General features: G+C 44.8%; 1 protein-coding gene across 8 annotated transcripts in view; it reads right to left on the bottom strand.

Moving 5' to 3' along the window:
- LOC135899959 (uncharacterized) overlaps positions 1-20,570 on the bottom strand; it is a 147,241-nt gene that overhangs the window by 32,538 nt on the left and 94,133 nt on the right. For 4 of the 8 annotated variants that reach the window (XR_011509015.1, XR_011509016.1, XM_070527306.1 and 1 more), the window contains 2 exons: positions 7,144-7,208; positions 2,205-2,300 (listed from right to left, as the gene is read on the bottom strand). Coding sequence is in view for 5 of the 8 variants with exons in the window: in XM_070527306.1 (XP_070383407.1) it covers positions 2,205-2,300; positions 7,144-7,208 (161 nt within the window). In the remaining 3 variants the exon portion in view is untranslated. Of the gene's footprint in view, positions 1-896; positions 1,014-2,204; positions 2,301-4,248; positions 4,314-7,143; positions 7,209-15,394; positions 15,415-20,570 lie in introns of those variants that run through there. The other 4 variants (XM_070527304.1, XR_011509014.1, XM_070527302.1 and 1 more) reach the window with 4 other exon arrangements.

The raw sequence follows: 20,570 nt of genomic DNA, 5'->3' as shown, positions 1-20,570 counted from the left end.
TTCAAACTTCCAGGTGATTCGTCGTTGTCTACATGGCGAGCAAAAGCGCCATCTCGCACCATGACTAAAGGCCAAACTGCACGCAACCTTGCCTGCATGCCAGAGCCCGATATCTGTTTGGCGCAGACATCCGTGCTCGCGCCGCGCTTTGGGGCCGACCATCTGTCTCGTACGATGTGCGCATGCGCAGGCGCGCCTGCAAACTTACCTGTAGTTTGGCCTCAACGGTTAAACATGGTTACATACGCGTAACGATCCTGCAAGTTCTTTAAAGCGAAGCTTTCTTTGCCTCTCCTGTTACTGCTGCTGTCTCGCACACAGCGTCGGTGGGGGGGGGGGGATTCATGGTGCGTGTAGATATGACAAAAGTGTTACGGAGAGGAAAGGCCATGCGAGAAACTCGCTTGGACCTTTCCACAGCGTTGACTGTGCACAATGCCCTGTGGAGCTTCCTGTGTGTTGTAATCCTACCCGTATGACAGCCACAATTCGCCATGACCACCGGCAAGAGCACTGCATAAATTGCAGTGTTTAACTTTCTACTAACATGCAAGTCCGGAGAGAAGCTAGATCGGATGGTGGAGAGGAGGGCGAGAGGAAGCAGAGAATTGATAAAAGCGACGCAGTCGCGAAACGAGTGAACAAGTCTTCGCATTCTTTGCTCCTAGTTCCATTCCAGGGGGGAATTTGAAAACGTGACGTGAAAACGCGAGGAAACGCTACTACTACAGACACGACAGTGGTTGCGGACAAAGGGGATAAATTTAAGTTAAATGCATGGTGCGGTACTGTTCTGCTATTATTAAAGAAATGAACTTTCCAAGGAAATTTCCCAAGCGGACAACTTACACTGGGCGCGCAGAAGCAGAGCCGCATTGAAGTGCACTGCAGGGTCTAGGTGACACTGTGGAATTGGCCACGCGTCCAATCAACGCCCCAATGTCCACCGCGGTACCTTTGCGACTATGGTATTGCTTCAGGTCGCGGCTTTTATCCCGATGGCGGCAGCCGCACTTCCCCAGGGGCGAAAGAAAAATAAACGCACTTGCCGTTAGCTTTAGGAGCACATTAGAGAACTCCACAATGGCACAATTATGCCGGTGTCTGCTACTACGGCGTGCCTCGTAACCCGAGTGTGGTTTCGGTAAGTACGGCCCCATAATTCAATCATGGTATAATACTCCTACCCCAGTGCAATGTGCCATGTGATCTAATGAATATGCTCAGCCCTCTCAGAGGTTATGAAGTATGCTGCACAGCAACGTCTCAAGCAAAAACGTGCCCTGTGTGTTCTGTGTACTACGAAGAGCAACGGCAGTGGTGCACGCAAAGTAACGTTTACCATCAACTCACCATTGTCGGGCTGAGCTATACCTTGAAGAAAAACAAACATTCGCCTTCAAGACCATTGTTATTACCGTCACTGCGTGGGATCTGCATAATATTTTGTTTGATTATTCTAAACGCTTTGCTTCTAAACGCTCGCCCAGGTTATTTGCGCGACCTGGTGAGTCAAATTTTTCATCAGACAAATGCCGTCGGCAAATACTTAAAAATATGTTTACTTGCCTTTTATGCTTCACGATTATGCAATACCAGTACTTTTATATGCACTGTAGAAAAAATTAGATTCGAAAGTACTTGCATTCTTTGTAACACTTCAACAGTGCGTGTTGACACACAAATTTCTGATCAAATTTGGAGGTCAGTACGCTATTTTTCATTCAAATATAGGTCAACGCAAAGAAATACCCTCACCCGTCCTCATCTCCGCTGTCCTCATCTCCACTTCGCTTCCACATTTGTCTTTTATACGGCCTATGCTAATGTATAACGGGTAGTTTATATTTATTTATCTTGACGCTTAGTATACTGAGCATTAAATTTTATGACTATCTCAGAAGAGGAACGCTTTGGAATTTTTGCACTTGGTAGGCACGTCTTTGAAAGCGGTTTTTCTGCAAATCTACCTAAAAAATAATGGTGCGTCATAATTGTGATATATTAAAGGCAACGAACATGTTATCTTCATCGCACATCTGGTGACTGCACATGCCACCTGAAAAATGTGTCCACCGAAGCGTATAAACCACATCTACAAGAGGTATTAGGGCCACCACTCTTGTAATCCTAATAAACTTATACTTTTACTTTGAAGGCACTGTAAAGGAATCTTGACTGCTGTTTAAACATTAGGTGCTTACTTCCTCGTCGCGGATATTTCCCGATAATGATGCAGTCGCCATTCGCGTGCATAATCTCGTACTCTGTCTGAACTTCTGGGGGTAGGCTTCGAGAACCTGCAAAGATAAAGTTCTCGTTTTAGCATAATGCCTGAGTGATCACGCCACAATAAAAAAGCAGTTGTGTAAGGCTCCTCGAGCAGAGCTCAATTTTCGCCCATATTTATATGCGTGACCCTTCCTATGTCTCTTACAAAATATGCAAGGTGTGATATACAGTAACTCGAATTTCAGCAGGCTTTATACGTCCTCTTGATATTTGCACATACGCCTTCAGTGTAATGCGGCATTCTAATGTTCACGTTTGCGTTATGGCCCTTATCATTGTTGGGCTTGCATTGCGAAACGCCCCTTGTTCAGCAGGAAACATAACCTGCCACCTAAGTGTTTGCATCACTTGGAATAATATAGATTATTGCTCATGAATTTGTCTCCACATTGTGCCGTACTATTTCATTTGTAGATTGTTAAGATTTCATCATTCTAGGGCTACTTCGTTTGGACATATGGTCGTCTCTCCGTCTGTCTGTACCACATTGCATGATTCACTTCATAGGTATACGTGGAGTCCTGCGGGGGCTATAGATGGGAATTCATTGTGGCCTACGTACGAGTACTGATATTGATGATTATGGCCATATATAGACACATAAGTGGAGGTGCAATGTGGGACGTGCCCACCAAGCTCAGGCCTCGGGCATATCCTGCATGATGCCTCCTCCGGGGCGAGCACGCGTCGGAGCAGGGAGCTGGAAAGCAGTCGTGGCAGTTGGTGCCTGGTTAGACGAAGCAAAGTTGGTTCTCCATGCTTGCCTGCCTGTGTGGCTCTCTGAAATCCTCAGCTGGCCCCACTGTGGAAATCTAGGTGGAATCATAGCCATGGTTTCTGAGGGACGCGTCCAGTTGAGTGTCTCAGAGACCAACAGATGCAGGCAAGCGTGGAGCACTACTTGGCGCAATCCAGGTACCAAGTGCCGCGCTTACTTTTCAGCACCCCGGGCAAGCCAAGCCGCGTGCCAAGGGTGCTTTCCGCGTCGCGGGCATCATGATGTTGGTGGCCTGTGTTGAAGGAAGCGCTGCACATATATATATATATTGGAAACATACATATTCGATTGGACAGAATCCTTGCACACACTGTGACATGCCCCACAAGGTAGTTTATTTTATGTAGAGTGCACCAATTATTGGCTCCAGCAATATGATATATCACGCACGTACCAGGGGGGGGGGGGAGGGGGGGAGGGCCTCCGCCTCCCCGAAATTAGGCGGCATACCTCACCCCCTACCTAAACGAGCACTCCTCACACACATTCCTGAAGCGCTGAGAAATCAATCTATGCGGCGTTCAACATTGGGCTGCCTTTCACAGCGAGAGCAGTTTATGACTAACCAGGTAGTTTTCTCCATGCGTCATCAGAAAAAATCATAATGTGATCCGGTCCTGCTGATAGTGCAAAAAGGTACCAAGCTCAATGACACATACCCCAGTGGGCTCATGAACCTGCAACGCGCCCTTCGACATCTTTGGGATAGGCCCACATATGGGGAGTGCTTAGCGCTTGCTTCACCTCCGCCGTGGGTCACCCCAGCATTGCACCAAAGGACCAGGCAGGATTTCGTAAAAGCTACTCAACGATAGACCATATTCACACTATCAATCAGGTGATAAAGAAATGTGCCGAATATAACCAACCCCTATGTATAGCTTTCATTGATTAGGACAAAGCGTTTGATTGAGCCGCAACCTCAACAATCATGCAGGCATTAGGGACTCAGGGTGTAAACTAGCCGTATGTAAAAATACTGAAAGATATCCACAGTGGCTCCACGGCCACCGTAGTTCTCAATATAGAAAGCAACAAAATCCCCAAAAAGAAGGGCGTCAGGCAGGGAGATACGATCTCTCCAATGCTATTCACAGCGTATTTACAGGAGGTATTCAGAGACCTGGTTTGGGGAGAATTGGGCATAAGAGTTGATGGAGAATACATAAGTAACTTACGATTCGCTGATAATATTGCCTTGCTCTGTAACTCAGGGGACCAATTGCTATGCATGCTCACTGACCTGGAGAGGCAAAGCAGAAGGGTTGGTCTAAAAATCAAGCTGAAGAAAACTAAAGTAATGTTTAACAGTCTCTGAAGAGAACAGCAGTTTACGATAGGTAGTGAGGCTCTGGAAGTAGTAAGGGAATACATCTACTTAGGACAGGTAGTGACCGCGGATCTGCATCATGAGACTGAAGTAATCAGAAGAATAAAAATGGGCTGGGGAGCGTTTCGCAGGCATTCTCAGATGATGAACAGCAGGTTGCCATTATCCCTCACGAGAAAAGTGCATAATAGGTGTGTCTTACAGGTACTCAGCTAAGGGGCAGAAACCGGGAGGCTTACGAAAAGGGTTCTATTTAAACTGAGGACGACGCAACGAGCTATGGAAAGAAGGATGGTGGGTGTAACGTTGACCGATAAGAAGAGAGCAGATGTGGTGAGCGGTAAAACGCGATATAATGACATCTTAGTTGAAATCAAGAAAAAGAAGTGGGCATGGGCAGGGCATTTAATGAGGAGGGAAGATAATCTATGGTCATTAGGTTTACGGAATGGATTCCAAGAGAAGGGAAGCGTAGCAAGGGGCGGGAGAAAGTTAGGTGGACGGATGAGATTATGAAGGTTGCACGGACAACATGGCCACAATTAGCACATGGCCGGGGTAGTTCTAGAAGTATGGGAGAAGCTTTTGCCTGCAGTGGGCGTAGCCAGGCTGATGATGATGATGAAGCATATATAGTTTTGCAATATTTAACACGCAACCCTGCGTAACTACTAGGGCAGCCAAGCTCAATTTTACAGGTAGTGTGGAAATCCATTGCAAATAAGTATGCCAAGGGTAATGTGGTTACATCAAATACTGCCTTTACCATATATTTTTATTCAAGTGTTTGAAAGTGTCATACTGGCGTCCTCTGCAATGTTTTCCGGAGTACTAAAATAACTACAGAATCCGCCAACATAACCGAAGGTGAACACATGGGGAACTTGTAAGCTGAAAGCTTCATGTTCCTGGCTCAATTAGAGGAACTGTTCACAACAATGTAACCCTCGTTCACAGCCAGTTAGCACTACCACGAAGGCGTTCCTAGTTGCTTTTGCTGCTGTCACCAGTAAGCTGAACAAAAACGCCTTGTTTACATATAGCGAAAATAAGATGCCGTTCATGTACTGCAGTAATTCAAACATTCATGTAGGTGGGCAATTTCCTGGGCTTTGCAATAAATTAATTATGTGGGTGATCCGCTGTGATATCACTGTGGCTTATGAGCTGCGCGCAATTGAGCACACTGACCTGGAATACCTACAAGTGCCACCAAGCTCAAACCCATGGGGTTTGAGAAAAATGGGACTACCTACAACGACAAATGTGTGTGCGACGTCAAATATATGTGGACCAAATAAAGCTTCTGCAATTTTTTAGCTACTTTTAGAACATGTCAAGGAACAGATATCACTCACGTTTTCCAATAAACATTGACAAATCTGCGCTAAATAAATGCTATAAAAAATGAGAAACTGACCTTCAACCAACTGTAGCACTGAGACAAAGAGAAAGCCAATGCAGCTTCTTAGAAAGAAAGTTTCGCTGGTAAAGAATAATTCGTCCTGGTCCGTGATTTTATCGAGATAACATCGCCAAGTACACCATTTGTAGTATACAATGTATGCAAACAATCCGTGATGCTGTTCGTGTGTTTATGAATAACTCAGAATTTATCCCCCGCATTGGGTGAACTGTTAACGTCACTGAAGTCACTTTTTGTGAAAAGTGGCTTCTACAGTCTCTGGTCGCGGATCGGTGGAGGTTAGAAGAAATGTGAGCAATGTTCTAGCGATGTGAAATATGTGTGGAATAAGTACTGCATATGTATTTTTGATATTAAGAGCTTGAAACCGCTACATACGGCAAAGGTTTCAAATCGGCCAGTCATATAAGGAAAAACAAATTAAAGTATACATGTTTTTCAGGCAACTGAACTTCTTATCGCAACTGCTCAAAAGAAACTTCTTTTTCTTTTCATGCAGGAGAAACATAAGTCAACAAAGCATGGTAACTTTTGCCAATATAGTCTTTGAATACATTAACTCTTAATGGATTGATCAGTAATCCTTGCAGTTTTTCCTTGCAGGCGTCCCAGCTTCACAGATCCGCGTAGTGATTGTGAGTGTGCGCTTTTGCAGTTCCGTTGTTCTGTTATGCTTGTGGTCACTCACACACTCGTAGCAGTCCAACTAATATTCAACGTCAATGCCATCCGTACCACAGAGTGTCTCTGCTCGGGAGGGTGGGAAAGGACATTCCTTCATATTGCTCTTGTCGCCATCCCCGACTCGTGCGGGATTGTGGAAACACTGAAGCCATGACCACCGTATAGTTACGTGTTTGGGTTAGGGGTAGACCGCCGCCACCAGTAAACTTAAACAGGTAGTACGCGTACGAAAAACAATACCAAGTGAGTAATTATGTTCTATATGCACAGGTATCATAAAGCAAAGCCGATCGCCAACTCGCGCATCACCTCATAACCACATGATGTTCCTCGCACTAAATGTGCCGCTGTCGCATTTATGCGTAATCGCAGGGTAACAACACGCACAATAAAAAAGGTTATTCGCACGAAAAGCCCGCAGAAGCAGTGTTATTACCTTATACCAATTTGATGTTTGGCCATCTTTGTGCGTTATGTAAGCACCTATTTGGAACATACATTTCACTGTAAGGAGTTCCTGGGCGTTTTTACTATTCTATATAATTTAAATATGCTTCAGCAGTAGTAATAATTAAAGAGCAAAAGACTGAAAAAAAAATAAAAGAAAGCGTTAGAAGAAGATTCAGCTCTCACTGAAGGGATGTAGCCGGATGGCGGGCCTTCGATGACCTCGATGAACCAAGCTCACAGTAAGTTTTCTGAAACAGACGATGAATTCAAAATTTCAAATTTTATGTCACATTTAGCATGTCCTCTTAAAAATAATTTATATCCAGCAAACAGAACGCACAGGGTGTGTATGAAGTATGGCCATCTACGAGCTACGGTACTATAAAAAACAAAAATATTTTAGTGATAACTTTGCAGTAGAATAGCATTTGCGTTTGAAACATTGATCGTATTTGATCGAGGTCTTCTCTATTTATGAATGCTTGAAGTCGGCACAACTGTGCATATCGCTTTACTTGAGAATCCCCGTCCTGTTTTACGACAAACGGTATTTTTTTACGCTGGGCTCTAGGTTTTAATTGTTTAGCCGGGGCTCGATGTTCTTTAATTGCCTGTTCTTGCCTCGTAAAATGTGTACATGATATCCTATGAAGACATGCGTGATAACTACACACGCTGTCATGCACTCATTTAATACGCATCCATGTCTGCGCCCAATTTTCTTTTTCCTTAACATACTACTTGACTAGCTCTAAAACTTATTGCCGTTACTGGAGTTTTTCGGCCACATTGGAGTATTGGCATTTTATGACTCGGTAAAAGTAGTAAACAACATTGCGATTCGCGGAAGCATGATATGGTCAATTAGCGTATGATGGCAGCAAAAGTGACCAAATGATTGCACCAAATGTGGCCGACGGAACAAGGAGTAAGAAACACGTCAAATGCACGGTTTGACGTCGAATTTTTCAAACGTTCGTGTAAACAAATTTATGACATTGAAAAACAAATGAATAAACTTCGGTGTGGGTGGATATCCAACACGACGGTCGGGGTTGCGAGACGCGCACGCTTCCCGATGCCATGGCGGCTTCGCTATGTGTCTAGGTGTCCCTAGTGCATGCGTCATTACAGACGTCACGTCGTGACGTCTGTAATGACGCATGCTGGCAATGTAATGACTAGCTGGCAGGCGAACGCGTTTGAAAGTATGTTGCGTTTTGATTCGGCCATACCGAGGGCAAGCTAGACTGCAGGCAAAGGCATGCGCGTACAAGGAATGCTCGGAAATAAACATTTCAACAAATCTAATCTAATGCTTTCACATTCCCACACGTAAGCAGTCTTAACTGTCTCCGCGGAAATTTGGGTACTTGCAGATCTCACTTTGTGTACCTCCCAAAAGTACCCATAGATTTGAGATTTTTTCCACTCCGAACATTCTGCCCTCCCTATTCATAAAATGTACAAATATGCTGCCTGATCTTCAATGCACAAAAAAACATATATAATCCTAATGTACCTTGAACGCCAACGATTTTCTCAGAACCTAATTGAAGAAAGCGAAACTGTTTACAGCATTGAGTGTGTGGACCTGCTCTTTGACATTTCTCCTCATGTTTCCTGTTTCTGCATGAAATATGTTACATTGCGGCGTTCGGAATATCATGCAACGTTCGGCAGATTACACTTCTGGTGCTAAATGACCACTGCATCCTGATCTGTCAGTACAAATATTATGTTGCTCCCGATATAAAGTTTCCGCAGATACAACGCCTACATTGAAATCAATGCGAAGAAAAGCTTGACTGAAGTGCAAATTAGAGTACCTCAAAACTGTCAACGATCCTTGCAACATTGTAATGGATTTTGCCATTAAGTGCAGCAGTCGGCTGACGTTGAACGGTACTTCTAGAAAAGAAGGCTTATTTACATTATGTACAGGATTAGAAACAGGTAAAATAACAGTAAAAGTTCATCGACGGCCAGCAGAAAATCCTACGCTGATGGCTGGAGCAAGAAGAACGTCTCTCTCTTTGCGATGGTTCTCTTGCTTATAACTTTTTCAGTCCGCCGGGGTCACGCTATTTTCAGCCCGTCGTCGACCCCATACAAGCTTCGTAATTTTCATTCAATCGGCGAGCCCTTACAGGTGTCGTAAGTTTCAACCAATCGTAGGGCCCATAGAAGCGGCGACGCGTTTGGTCAATGGGGACACTCTCTTGGCTTGTGCTCCGATAGCCACATCTATCGGGCGTTGCCTCCTCACCTGGTCCTCCTTGAACGGCTTTCCTGTATGGCAAAGCATCTTTTCACAGGACTAAGGTCAACTACCTGGAATCGTGCTGACTTCCAGGCACACTTTCAGGAAGTGTCACAAAGGGAGGAGATACAAAAGCTACAGGCGCGACACACAAGGGCGCGACAGCCAGCCTGTCTGACTGGCTCTGTAACAGGGTCATCGCCCACCGGCGCACGATAATTGGAACGCGACGGCCAGTGGTTGCCCTCGGAGAACCTGACTGATGCTAAGTAATGGTCCGTATCTAAAAATTGTTTGCTTTCATCTCATGCCATGTTTATACACCAAAAACGTCACAAAATTCCCATGAACGCATTTTATTGTGATAGCAATTATATGGACGCAGCAGTCGCATTTTCCCGTCACCGTGATGTTTCTAATAAAGTCCAAGGGCGATGACAGCGTCGCTGCACGGCGTATGCTGTATGCCCGAGTGAAAACACACGAGGGAAGCCGACGATCGTGGCGGAATCTCGCGTCCCATGTATGGAATTAAGCGGCAAACCTCTGCAGGAGGGAGAAGGGGGGGGGATTCCACTCCGCTAACAAGGCTAGCAAGGCTAACAAGGCTAACTAGGAGGTGCAGCGGTGGCGTAGAGGTAGAACACCCGCCTCGCGTGCAAGAGGTCCGTGGTTCGAATCCCGGTGCCGGCAATTTTCCACCGGGATTAAAAAAAAATCCGCGTGTTGATAAAATTGCATAAATAGGCCTGGAGTGTGGCCTGATCCCGGTGACCAGAACCGGTAACGCACTCCCTCACCAGGGCAGGATTGGCCAGCCTGGTGCAGTACTTGGCCACAACGTCCTATATGAACAACACAATGAAACCCCGGCCCTCAGTCCCCAGCAGCTGCGAAGCAACTGACCACGGCGGCGGTCAGACCTGTGACGCTGCAGAGGGTGCTAAGAATCACTGGCTCCGGACAGGCCGCCATTGGAATATGAACCTGGCAACGTTTAACGCTAGAACGTTATCTAGTGAGGCGAGTCTAGCAGTGCTATTGGTGGAATTAGAGGGCAGTAAATGGGATATAATAGGGCTCAGTGAAGTTAGGGGACCAAAAGAAGCATATACAGTGCCAAAAGCGGGCACGTCCTCTGCTACCGGGGCTTAGCAGAGAGAAGGGAACTAGGCGTCGGATTCCTGATAAATAAGAATATAGCTGGTAACATACAGGAATTTTATAGCATTAACGAGAGGGTGGCAGGTCTTGTTGTGAAACTCAATAAGAGGTACAAAATGAAAATTGTACAGGTCTACGCCCCTACATCCAGTCATGATGACCAGGAAGTCGAAAGCTTCCATGAAGACGTGGAATCGGCGATGGGTAGAGTGAAAACTAAATACACTATACTAATGGGTGACTTTAATGCCAAGGTAGGCAAAAAGCAGGCTGGATACAAGGCAGTTGGGGAATATGGCATAGGCACTAGGAATATCAGGGGGGAGTTATTAGTAGAGTTTGCGGAACAGAATAATATGAGGATAATGAATACCTTCTTCCGCAAGCGGGATAGCCGAAAGTGGACGTGGAGGGGCCCGAACGGCGAGACTAGAAATGAAATAGACTTCATACTTTGCGCTAACCCTGGCATCATACAAAATGTGGACGTGCTCGGCAAGGTGCGCTGCAGTGACCACAGGATGGTAAGAACTCGAATTAGCCTAGACCTGAGAAGGGAACGGAAGAAACTGGTACATAAGAAGCCGATCAATGAGTTAGCGGTAAGAGGGAGAATAGAGGAATTCCAGATCAAGCTTCAGAACAGGTATTCGGCTTTAACTCAAGAAGAGGACCTTTGTGTTGAAGCAATGAACGACAATCTTGTGGACATCATTAAGGAATGTGCAATGGAAGTCGCTGGTAACTCCGTTAGGCAGGATACCAGTAAACTATCGCAGGAGACGAAAGATCTCATCAAGAATCGCCAATGTATGAAAGCCTCTAAACCTACAGCTAGAATAGAACTGGCAGAACTTTCGAAGTTAATCAACAAGCGTAAGACAGCTGACATAAGGAAGTATAATATGGATAGAATTTAACATGCTCTCAGGAACGGAGGAAGCCTAAAAACAGTGAAGAAGAAACTAGGAATTGGCAAGAATCAGATGTATGCGTTAAGAGACAAAGCCGGCAATATCATTACTAATATGGATGAGATAGTACAAGTGGCTGAGGAGTTCTATAGAGATAGATTTATACAGTACCAGTGCCACCCACGACAATAATGAAAGAGAAAATAGTCTAGAGGAATTCGAAATCCCACAGGTAACGCCGGAAGAAATAAAGAAAGCCTTGGGAGATATGCAAAGGGGGAAGACAGCTGGGGAGGATCAGGTAACAGCAGATTTACTGAAGGATGGTGGGCAGATTGTTCTAGAGAAACTGGCCACTCTGTATACGCAATGCCTCATAACGTCGAGCGTACCGGAATCTTGGAAAAACGCTAACATAATCCTAATCCATAAGAAAGGGGACGCCAAAGACTTGAAAAATTATAGACCGATCAGCTTACTGTCCGTTGCCTACAAACTATTTACTAAGCTAATCGCAAATAGAATCAGGAACACCTTAGACTTCTGTCAAGCAAAGGACCAGGCAGGATTCCGTAAAGGCTACTCAAAAATAGATCATATTCACGCTATCAATCAGGTGATAGAGAAATGTGCGGAATACAACCAACCCTTATGTATAGCTTTCATTGATTACGAGAAAGCATTTGATTCTGTCGAAACCTCAGCAGTCATGGAGGCATTACGGAATCAGGGTGTAGACGAGCCATTTGTAAAAATACTGAAAAATATCTATAGCGGCTCCACAGCCACCGTAGTCCTCCATAAAGAAAGCAACAAAATCCCAATAAAGAAAGGCGTCAGGCAGGGAGATACGATCTCTCCAATGCTATTCACAGCGTGTTTACAGGAGGTATTCAGAGACCTGGATTGGGAAGAAATGGGGATAAAAGTTAATGGAGAATACCTTAGTAACTTGCGATTCGCTGATGATATTGCCTTGCTTAGTAACTCAGGGGACAAACTGCAATGCATGCTCACTGACCTGGAGAGGCAAAGCAGAAGAGTGGGTCAAAAAATTAATGTGCAGAAAACTAAAGTAATGTTTAACAGTCTCGGAAGAGAACAGCAGTTTACAATGGGCAGCGAGGCACTGGAAGTCGTAAAGGAATACATCTACTTAGGGCAGGTAGTGACTGCGGATCCGGATCATGAGACGGAAATAATCAGAAGAATAAGAATGGGCTGGGGTGCGTTTGGCAGGCATTCTCAGATCATGAACAGCAGGTTGCCATTATCCCTCAAAAGAAAAGTGTACAATAGCTGTGCCTTACCTGTACTCACCTACGGGGCAGAAACCTGGAGGCTTACGAAAAGGGTTCTACTCAAATTGAGGACGACGCAACGAGCTATGGAAAGAAGAATGATAGGTGTAACGTTAAGGCATAAGAAAAGAGCAGATTGGGTGAGGGAACAAACGCGAGTTAATGACATCTTAGTTGAAATCAAGAAAAATAAATGGGCATGGGCAGGACATGTAATGAGGACGGAAGATAAGCGATGGTCATTAAGGGTTACGGACTGGATTCCAAGGGAAGGGAAGCGTAGCAGGGGACGGCAGAAAGTTAGGTGGGCGGATGAGATTAAGAAATTTGCAGGGACGGCATGGCCACAATTAGTACATGACCGGGGTTGTTGGAGAAATATGGGAGAGGCCTTTGCCCTGCAGTGGGCGTAACCAGGCTGATGATGATGATGATGGTGATGATGATGATGATGATGATGAACAAGGCTTTACTTCTCATAGGCGCCCGCAGTCCCACTCCGTATATTGAAAGGGGTCTGCAGACGGCTCATTCCTTTGTTCGCGTGGTGTTCCCGCTTAAATTGCGCTGCAGCGATAGACCACACGAAGGTCACTTCTCTGGCTGCTGCTGCCGCGCTAGCTCACACCAGAGTTTTGCAGCGAGTGTCATCGATTATCGAGCGTTATGCGTTCAGGTTTGCTGGTGCGCGCTGACATCATGCTTGTTATTTTAGTTAGTAAGCAAATATTTCGAAGTTTATACGACCGATAAAACTACTATCCTAATATCACATAGCTGTCTACTAATTCGCTATTGCAATCAGTGCTTCGTATTTCAGGCGAAACTTCGCCTTTTTCCATGTTTATTCGCTACACATTGCTCACACTCTAGGCCGATATTTAAACTATAAAACAGGCGGATGTTCAATATCAGACGTCTATGCAGGGACGTGGGCTGAAAGAAGGCGATGTGTGAAAATTTACGAGGGAAGAATGGCAATCACAGGTAAGCGCACAAAAAATTGGGCGGATATGCACAGTGGAAACAGGTACAGAGACTGCTGTGATGGATGTTTTCAAAAATGGTGCTCCTGCTTAGCGAGTATTGTTAAGTGCAGAACACACGGCACAGTTGTACTTATTTTCTGCGGAAGGGCCGTCAATAACAAACTTGTGGCATTCGATCATTCACCAGCAACGCGCGACAACAGCATGAAGAAGACGGCATGGCGACAAGGTGACAAGCATGGCTATCATGACTGGAAGACGCTCGAAGGAGAACGACAACGTTAGGACAATAGAACGATCAAAATGGCGTGACCACAACTTAAAAATTCAGTTACTCTAGCCTACGCTAAAGAGGACGAAGTGGAAAGCAAGCGCGCTCTTGACACATTCATTAAATTACTGGGCATTCGAATGCGTGGATTCTTTTCTATAGTTTTCTCGTTATATTTCAATCCCGAAGCATTATATGGCGCATGAGGCGCAGATCCTGGTCTCAACTGCCACCAAAGGTGGATAGTTCAACTGTCACCACATATCGTATATATAAGTGCCTTAATTAGCTCCTCCTTAATTACATGTGCCCTAATTATTATAAAGGTCGAGGCTGCGACCTCAATCAAACGTAGAGGGTTTGACTGCTACCAAAAGTCGTAGGTTCGAATGCCCTAATTACCTCTCTCTTAGCTTTGCCTTAATTACCCTGGTTTTAATTAGCACTACAGGTCATGGATTCGACTCCCAACAAAAGTCAAGTGCTCGACCAGCGCCAAAGGTTGTGGGGGCTGAAGTGCTCTAATTACCTACATCTTACTTAACTGTGCCCTAACTGACTTGGCCTTAACTGCCGCCAAAGATCGCGGGTTCAACTCCCACAAAATGTTGACGTTCTGACCCCCAAATTTTGTGCCATTGAATTTTGATGCGATAATGCCGGATGGTTAATTTTGAGACCCATGAGCCATCTAAAGCATTCGCCTTGTGAAAAAATTCGCCGACGATTACGATGCTCCTTAATGCGAATTTTGAGCGCAACTCTCTAAGTGTTTTGAATTCGCGATATATTTGGGCAAGAATTTTATTCTGAAAGACTGGGTGCTCTCGGCGGCGGCGCTGAGCCTCAGCTCGGGCATGTCTTTCAGCAGCAGTGGCAGACGAAGCATTTCCACTGTTTGCGCCGCTCATTGTGCAAAAAAAAAGTGCGAAGACGGGAACACATGGATCGCGCGGAGTGCATTGTCTAGTGGCGGTGGCGGCACAAGCGACGTAGCGCATGCGCGCATGCGCATGCGCGCAATACACGCCAGCTCTTTGTTTCTGAGCTCGCCGCATGCCTCGTCGCCAGCGGCACTCCGCTTTTCAACTCATCCTTTCGACATACCCTCCTCCACTTTCCTCCTTGCACGTCTTCCCTCTCGGCGCTTCCTTCTGGTCGTTTTGGCGTTATTAAACCACCTAGGACATTGTTCTACCCGGTGTCCCGTAACACTCCTGACCTTCTTTTTGAATCGTGACTGGCGGAAACAAAAGAGTTATGTGCGTTTAGACGGAGCGTGTTTCGCCATGGAGAATGTCGGATTGACGAATGCCCTGTCGTGAAGGGGTGGTAAGGTGCATATTTTCAACACCAACATTTTTTTAAAGAAACTGTCTAATCAAAGAAGCTGAGTCGTAGAAGACATCATCTTAAGTAGTTGAAAGCAGTGACTAAGGGTGTAATTTAGGTTAGTGGAACACCCGAAAATTAGGTATCTGTAGCGCTATCTGTAAGAAATATTTCGCAAATAATATTTTTTGTGCACTCACACTCTCTCCCACGGTGTGAACTGAAACGAGAAAAAGGTACATAATATTTTAATTTATCACTGTATGACCCTTGTGAAAATAATACATGAAGAGGATAGCAGACAAGGTGCACCTTTAGTGTAGTCGGAAATAGGTATAAAATCACAGACAAAGCACGGACATTTAGAGCAAATGACGAGGAACTGACTTATTGTAGGAATACCATGCTAGTACTTTCAAGCAAGCCACACACATGGTTACAGGTAAGTGACAGAACAGTACGAAGCAGACTCCTCTTGAGACAATGTTTAGGTAATCAGAAAAGAAAGTGTGGTTCAGGAAACTTCTCACCCGATAACGGTTGTGGCAGGACTGCTCATCACATGAAAACGCTACTATCCAAGAAAGTTGTCTATGAAGTTGACTGATGAGATAAATTGGGGAGTGTACCCTCTCACTTTCTTCTCGCAATATTAACCCAGCATCATCAAAAGCGTTTCGCAGAGGTAGGAAACAGTAAGATTATTCCCCTGTCGCACGGACAAACTTAAATGCACTCTGAGTAAGTTCACTTCGCCGCTGGTGTCATTTCCAGGGTGCCACACTAGAATGTTCAGTGACAGAGAGCGCACTCGTGGACGAGAGCGTTCGGCGAACATAATTCGTTGCGGCGAAGTGTGTAGCCTTTCTAGCAGTGAGTAAAAAAGTTGGTAAAACAATATCGAAATCAGAGTCAGGAGTAATTTTTAATAATTTTTCGTAAGGTAACCTTAAAATTTTTAAAAATGCGCAACACTGAAAAAAAGAAGAACTGCCAGAAACTATTCTCGCTCTCTGGCAGCTTATGGCTACGCTGGATATTGGCCGCGCAGTTGTTTGGCGGAACGCGTCATTTAGACTAGTACTTGTTAAGTGTCGCTGTCTTGTCTTGGCTCGCGATCATACGTCTTGTCATTGAGGTTCCATTGAATTACTTGAGCCGCTCTTAAATTACTATAAATGATGTTTGTAACGATAACAAACTGTTTTGTGTAGGCAAGTTTAAGTTATCAAACATATGCCTTATCTTCTGATTCCAGATCACCATCTCCACCAATTTGACAACGCATTTTTTCGTATAGCAGTGCGCCGTGAAAATGGCATTCAGTGCACTTAGGTGTACTTGCTCAAATTGCACTTTTGTTTGCCCGTGTGACAAGGGCATTGCATTTTTGCCGCATGCTGAAGGTTTTGTGGGCCTACAGTTATTGCATTTATAGTGGGACCTTTCACGCCAAAATAACCGATGTTCTTTTTATGATTGTCATAAAACTGAAGTATATTTTCACACGTTTGTTTAAATAGATACCTCGTTATGCATGTTTAATTGTAGTGCGACAAATTTTTTTGCACTCTGGCACGAAATTATTATTCCGGTGCAGCTGAGCTAGAGGATACAGAGCAACATTTTTTCAAAATGTATGTTGTATGATTCAGTTATTTAGGTTTTGTGTATGGCAAGTAAGGTGAAATGATTACCTAAAATAAACGTCCTGCATATTTGAATACTTGGAGTGCTTTAAGCAGCGGTAAAAATAGATAAAATTACAAAATGTTACTTTCTTCGCGCAACGCTAACGAAGCCCAATACACCCAAACAAGAAATCAATGGATGTAGGGCAAACAAAATACTGTTCAAATATACTTTATTCGAGGAAGATATTACCGTGGAAAAATAGTAAATGTCATTCTGTTTCTCAAAACGCTCGGTAGTATAACGGGTCAGAAAATAAAATTGCTGGTCAGCCAAAAAATATGAAAGATCATTACATAACCATGACATCAAAGATCACCGGCCGCTTAAGATAAATATGAAGCTACACATTATACAAATGCTGTACCTGCCACCCGGATTCATGACTGTCATTTTTCTAACTACCGCCATATTACTGTGCAAAGAGCAGGCCGAAATGTTCCAAATTCCGATGGCTTTTCACAACTGCCGCTGTTTGAGACAATTACCAGTAGTGCAGATTTTTTTTACTTTTCGATAGAGAACGAAATGGCACTATATGCTCAACTTAATATCATGAAACAAGAGAGGATGCTCTGCTAACTACGGTGACAAAATGACTTAGCATGGTTGGGTATTGTGTACGAAAATATTTAGCATTTCTTTGTAGCCATATTTATACTGTCAGCAGACGACAGCTGTCTAGTTTGGACGAATGCAGTCGTGATGTCATTGAAAATGCAGAAAGAGGTGGCGTATTTGTTAACAGAAGCCCGCCAAGGCATCAAGAAAAGGAAGGTTCTTGCACGATCCATAGTGTAGTGGCCAGGGATTCTCCAGAATTGTCAAGCAAGGTCTTCACTCTAAGTTTGTGAAACCTGCTTAATAACCAGCAATACTATGGAGGTGGCGTATGAACAGCTTGAGTGAGTAAACAAAGACTTCGCGGAAACGGAAGAAAAAATATTTCTTGTTGTTGTTAATTCCCACTCAAAGATAACAGACCTGATAATAATTACATTTATGACAGCACACAACTTGGCAGAATATCCAGATCACTCTTTGAAAGTCACGGACTATTAGTTCTAGTAGCGGCAGTTAACAGATCCAAATTGCGAACAAAAGAGCTTAATTTTTATCTGATAATGGAGTCAAACACACTTTCACCCCGCCGTATCCACTGCACAATACGGTGTAGGTGAAGGTGCAGTAGTAGTGACGGCAAAAAAAGATGTTGCTGAAAGAACCGTTAGAAGACGAGAGGAAGACAAGTTGTAGGTTCCCTCAGCACAGAGCGCACGACTTTCTTTTCGGATATAGGACAACACTGCACACCCTTATGGAAAAGTAGCCAACAGAACTGTTCTTAAAGGCCCATCCACACGACGGACAAATTGCTCGTTTGGACCGCGCTCCACGCTTCTCGTCATAGGAGGTCATCAGTTCGTGCGGACCGCCGTTGGCCCGCGCAAGACCATGGCCCTCGCGGTCCACCAAATCGCTGAGGCTTTTCCCGCTTCAGGTTTGGCGGCGGACCGCATGCAAATCGCAGCGATTTTGGCGTAGTCAACGAATGTTGTCCGGAAACAGAGTGTCTTCAGCAAAATCCAATCTAGTTTTCGGCTGAGCAAAATCCAGCCGTTTCATGCCCGCCGTTCAACCCACACGTGCGTGCCACAGATATATTTTTTAAACACCATGTCCTCTTGGAGTGACGAGGATGATTTTTATTTTGTATCTCTGGTTCAGTAGTTCCCGGCTTTGTGGGATTCGAGCCGGAACGATCACATTGATAACGCGAAAAATCGTTAGTGCAGCTGGTTTTTCTTCTATGCCGCCTGCTATGGCGATCCGCCATCTGGATGTGCTCTGCGCCGGACCGGACCGCGTGGGGCGTGGCGTCGCATCACGTGAGTGATCGACCGGCAGACATGGTCCGTCGTGTGGATCGGCCTCAAAGAGAAAGCTGCTCAAGCGATTCACTTTGTTGAACCGAAATGAGACGCCAAGTGCAGTCAATTCAGAGACGGACGTATTTCACTCTAATAACCGCTGAGGGTGGACACGCAGAACGCTGAAGCGTGTGATTGTGTTTGTCCACATAGTACGGGGTGAACGTGCGCTGTTACGCCCTGGAAAAAGTGTCACAGTTAAGTTCATCGTGACAGACTGTTTATATCGACAAACACACACACTTTGTGCCTTCAGATCAATTGCGACGTTCTTCATTGTAGGATGATGTTACTGCAGTATGTGATTATTTCACTGAACTGGCGCATGTGAGTGACAGTCAGAAGATTGACAAGAGTTGTCGCTTGAAACGGCAAAGCCACTTGATTCGATTGCACCTTCACACAGACTGATCACCCATGTCGCGCATCCTCCAGATCAAATGATATATGACTGGCTGTGATATTCAGGGAAGAGGGGGACGTGTTGTATATACTTTTGTTCTTGTTAGGTTGACAGCATTGCGGCCCGTCAGACAGAAAGCGCCGGGTGCTGCACATCCGTCTCAGTAGCGTTTCAGCTATGTTTTTTGTCACCTAATAAAGGCACTGCCCTAAGCATGCTCCGGCCCAAGCACTCCGTGAGCTATCATGCTCATTTAAAGTACACAGCTGAAACAGCGTCAGCGTCTGTGTTCCTCACACTGCACAGTGTGGATGTCGCTTCCTGTAACACTTTGCATAAAATGCCTAAATATATTTTAGCAGTTGTTGTACGTCCCTGTGCATGTATCTTTCATCACAATTCTTCTCTCATGATGCATTATTCGTTGACTTTGTCCTCTTATCATCGCTGTCGAAGTTGCCATTACAACTGACACTGTGCATACTGTGTTGATTTGTTGTTTGCACTTTGGCAGAGCTTTGAAGGCTGTAGTGCACAAATATTGCAGGATAATAAAGTAAAGCCGTGTGGCGTAGAATACCTTGAAGTTTGTAGGAGAATAAACATTTATTTGAAATAAATTTGAAACGGAACTGTACATGACGCAGTTTGCTGCCTATCACCTATTAGTCGTTTCAGATATATTTCGATATGTTCATTGCATATGCATACTTTCTGGACTAACGCCTTAATAATAAGCGCATAAACTCAGTGTTAAACAAGACGATAAAGGCATGTCGTCACCTACACTGTCACTTCTATTACCCCAGACAAGCAGTCCTTGTTGGCACATTGTCGACCTCGAAATAATTGTCCCAAATGTTGTCGCCCCAAGAGTTCTCAAATTCGGTTCAAGGAAAGCTTTCAGTGGTGTTTGTAGAGGATACTGCTCTTGCTCAGCGACCATTTTCAAGTAGTGGCTACACGACCAAGTTCGACTGATTTACTCAAGCAACCGTGTCGCTCACCATAAACTTGTGGCGCTTGATCAGGCACATGCCGTGAGTGAAGACGAATAAAAGAGGGTAATAGATTGACAATGACTGCACCAGGACTATTATATGAACACGACGCATTGACAACGATAGAATGGTCATGGCGGCATGCAACCAATAGTAAGACAATACTGTATGCACTACGACAAAATGAGGACGATCAAACTACCGCGGTGGCATGACAACGACAATGGCATGGCGATGACACAAAATGACGGATAGAGGCCAATGCCGGAATAATGCGGTGGTATGACGGCCGTACACGGCATACGGCAGGCATTGCCAGGCCTTGACTCCGAGCTTACCACTATAATTG

The sequence above is a fragment of the Dermacentor albipictus genome, chromosome 10, assembly GCF_038994185.2.
Source record: "Dermacentor albipictus isolate Rhodes 1998 colony chromosome 10, USDA_Dalb.pri_finalv2, whole genome shotgun sequence".
Taxonomy (NCBI): Eukaryota; Metazoa; Arthropoda; class Arachnida; order Ixodida; family Ixodidae; genus Dermacentor; species Dermacentor albipictus.
Note: the sequence above shows the minus strand (reverse complement) of the source record. Positions and strands in the feature narration are given on the sequence as shown.